This window comes from Oncorhynchus mykiss, chromosome 12 (genome assembly GCF_057628025.1).
Source record: "Oncorhynchus mykiss isolate SJ-2025 chromosome 12, ASM5762802v1, whole genome shotgun sequence".
Taxonomy (NCBI): domain Eukaryota; kingdom Metazoa; phylum Chordata; class Actinopteri; order Salmoniformes; family Salmonidae; genus Oncorhynchus; species Oncorhynchus mykiss.
In genome coordinates, this window is record NC_143033.1 from 65,893,109 (window position 1) to 65,895,465 (window position 2,357).

The 2,357-nt window shown below is 43.2% G+C and overlaps 1 protein-coding gene across 1 annotated transcript; it reads left to right on the forward strand.

Annotated features, from left to right (window-relative positions):
• Nucleotides 1-200: 200 nt before the first annotated feature.
• On the forward strand, nt 201-2,357 carry LOC149979254 (ferritin, middle subunit-like). The gene is made up of 4 exons (XM_090193010.1): nt 201-528; nt 898-1,044; nt 1,265-1,390; nt 1,811-2,357. The coding sequence occupies exons 1-4, from the start codon at nt 427-429 to the stop codon at nt 1,964-1,966; spliced, it is 531 nt and encodes a 176-aa protein (XP_090049136.1). The 5' UTR covers nt 201-426; the 3' UTR covers nt 1,967-2,357.

Sequence of the window (2,357 nt, forward strand, 5' to 3'; positions counted from 1 at the left end):
AAAACATGTCTTTATTTTTTCTGGTTTGACAACAACATTATTTGGATGAAACAATTATTGAATAATGATGGCCAACGATATGATTAGCAAGAATTCATGAGAACACACAATGTTACATTCCCTCCTGAGGAGTGGGATCGTGATCAAATGATCCGCATAGTTCCTGTTGAAATTCTAAAGGTGATTGGCTGACGCATTCCGTTTGAACAATAAATAGAGCAAACAAGGATCCTTCCAGTTCACAAGTCTGAGAAGACGCATGAAGAAGTTCTTGCTTCAACAGTGATTGAACGGAACTCCTCTGCCTTCGTCCCGTATTATAGAACATTCCGGATTGATAACTTAACACTTAGTTGAACTATAATAGTCGAATAAACCCTTTTTGTTTTGTACCGTTCATTTAGATATTAAAGATAATCTGCCAAAATGGAGTCTCAGATCCGCCAGAACTATCACCACGATTGCGAAACTGCCATCAACCGGATGATCAATTTGGAGATGTTTGCCTCCTACACCTACACTTCAATGGTAAGGAGTCTACCAAGATGACCGTTTTGTTGATCTACCTGTTTATTATTATGCCTGCGCCTAAATTCCACTTTTCACCTGACTTTTCTGTAGCTAAGAACCTCAACTCCGTTAAGTACACATTTGAGTTATACTTGGCTTGGCTATTAATTGCCTCCAGGTAGGTATAACATCCAAATGAAGCCGGGAATCTATCCTACCTTGGACAGAGCGCATAACAACTCCTTGACAGGTTACCAAGTAGACTATAGACTAGACTGATTCATGTCTATCATCAAGCTTAGTTGCCACAACATGAACAGAATGCAGAGTCATGTATTTTATTTATTTTTTTCTTCTAACTACAATGTTTTATGTTTATCCACCCAGTCTTTTTATTTCTCCCGTGACGATGTGGCTCTGCCTGGCTTCGCGCATTTCTTCAAGGAGAACAGCGACGAGGAGCGGGAGCACGCCGACAAGCTACTCTCCTTCCAGAACAAGCGAGGTGGACGCATTTTACTCCAGGACATCAAGGTGAGCCCTTGAGCATAGGAAACATATTTGACTGCGATTTGTTTTTACGCCATGGAGGAAAGTGTCTCCAGCGTTAAGTTGATATAGAGAACTTGGGGTAGTCCTGAACATACTGCCTCTAACCACTGAACTGAGTGAGAAGTGTAACTGTTCACTTTATCCTGACCTTAACGTCTGCTAGTAGTCCCTAACCCTCCTGTGTTCACTCTGTCCTGTGCAGAAGCCAGAACGTGATGAGTGGGGCAATGGGCTGGAGGCCATGCAGTGTGCTCTGCAGCTGGAGAAGAATGTGAACCAGGCCCTGCTGGACCTGCACAAGATTGCCTCTGACAAGGTTGACCCCCATGTAAGTTATGGTGGAACCACATGTATGTATCACATAGAATACAGGTACTGTCCCAGGAGATAACTAATGACACAGGATTGTGTGACCTGCTTTGCAAGTACACGATAGTCCAGATGCATACTATGCACACAATGCAGCTAATGCATATGGGGCGGCAGGTTGCCTAGCTGTTAGAGCGTTGGTCCAGTAACCAAAAGGTTGCTGGATCGAATCCTCTAGCTGACAAGCCAAAAATCTGTTCTGCCCCTGAACAAGGTAGTTAACCCACTGTTGCACGTTAGGATGTTATTGTAAATAATTTGTTATTAACTGACTTGCCTAGTTAAATCTGCACTTATGCCATTACCACCAGGCTCTTGTGTGTTACTGTATCTACAATGGTCTGTAGTCATTCTCTTGTCCTGTGTTTTCCCTCTTTAGCTGTGTGACTTCCTGAAGACCCATTACCTGAATGAGCAGGTGGAGGCCATTAAGAAGCTGGGTGACCACATCACCAACCTCACCAAGATGGATGCTGTCAAAAACAAGATGGCAGAGTACCTGTTTGACAAGCACACCCTGGGAGGCCAGAGCTAAACCACTTCCATCCCCAGGCTACGGCCTCCAGCCTCAGACCAGGACTCCTGGCTTCTCTGATAGATCCTACTGGCTTTGCATTTATAGGGAGGGGAGAGTGTTAAACTGGTGCAGTGCAACACAGCTGTAACATTGGTGTTTCTGACAACACTACTGTATTTTGGAGGCAAGGCATCTTGTAAAACAATTAAAAAGATCACAAATGTATTTGTTGATGATTTCTAAGTGTTGACCTGTAGTAATGGATGTTGTATCAGTCTATTCAGGTTCTTTGCTCTGTCTTACTGAGTATCTTCATACCAGTGATAAATACTGACAATTGTAGACCTACTAGTGGCTGAGGGTCATAACAATAGGAGAAGTTTAATAAAGGAGGTTACGTCTGACCACA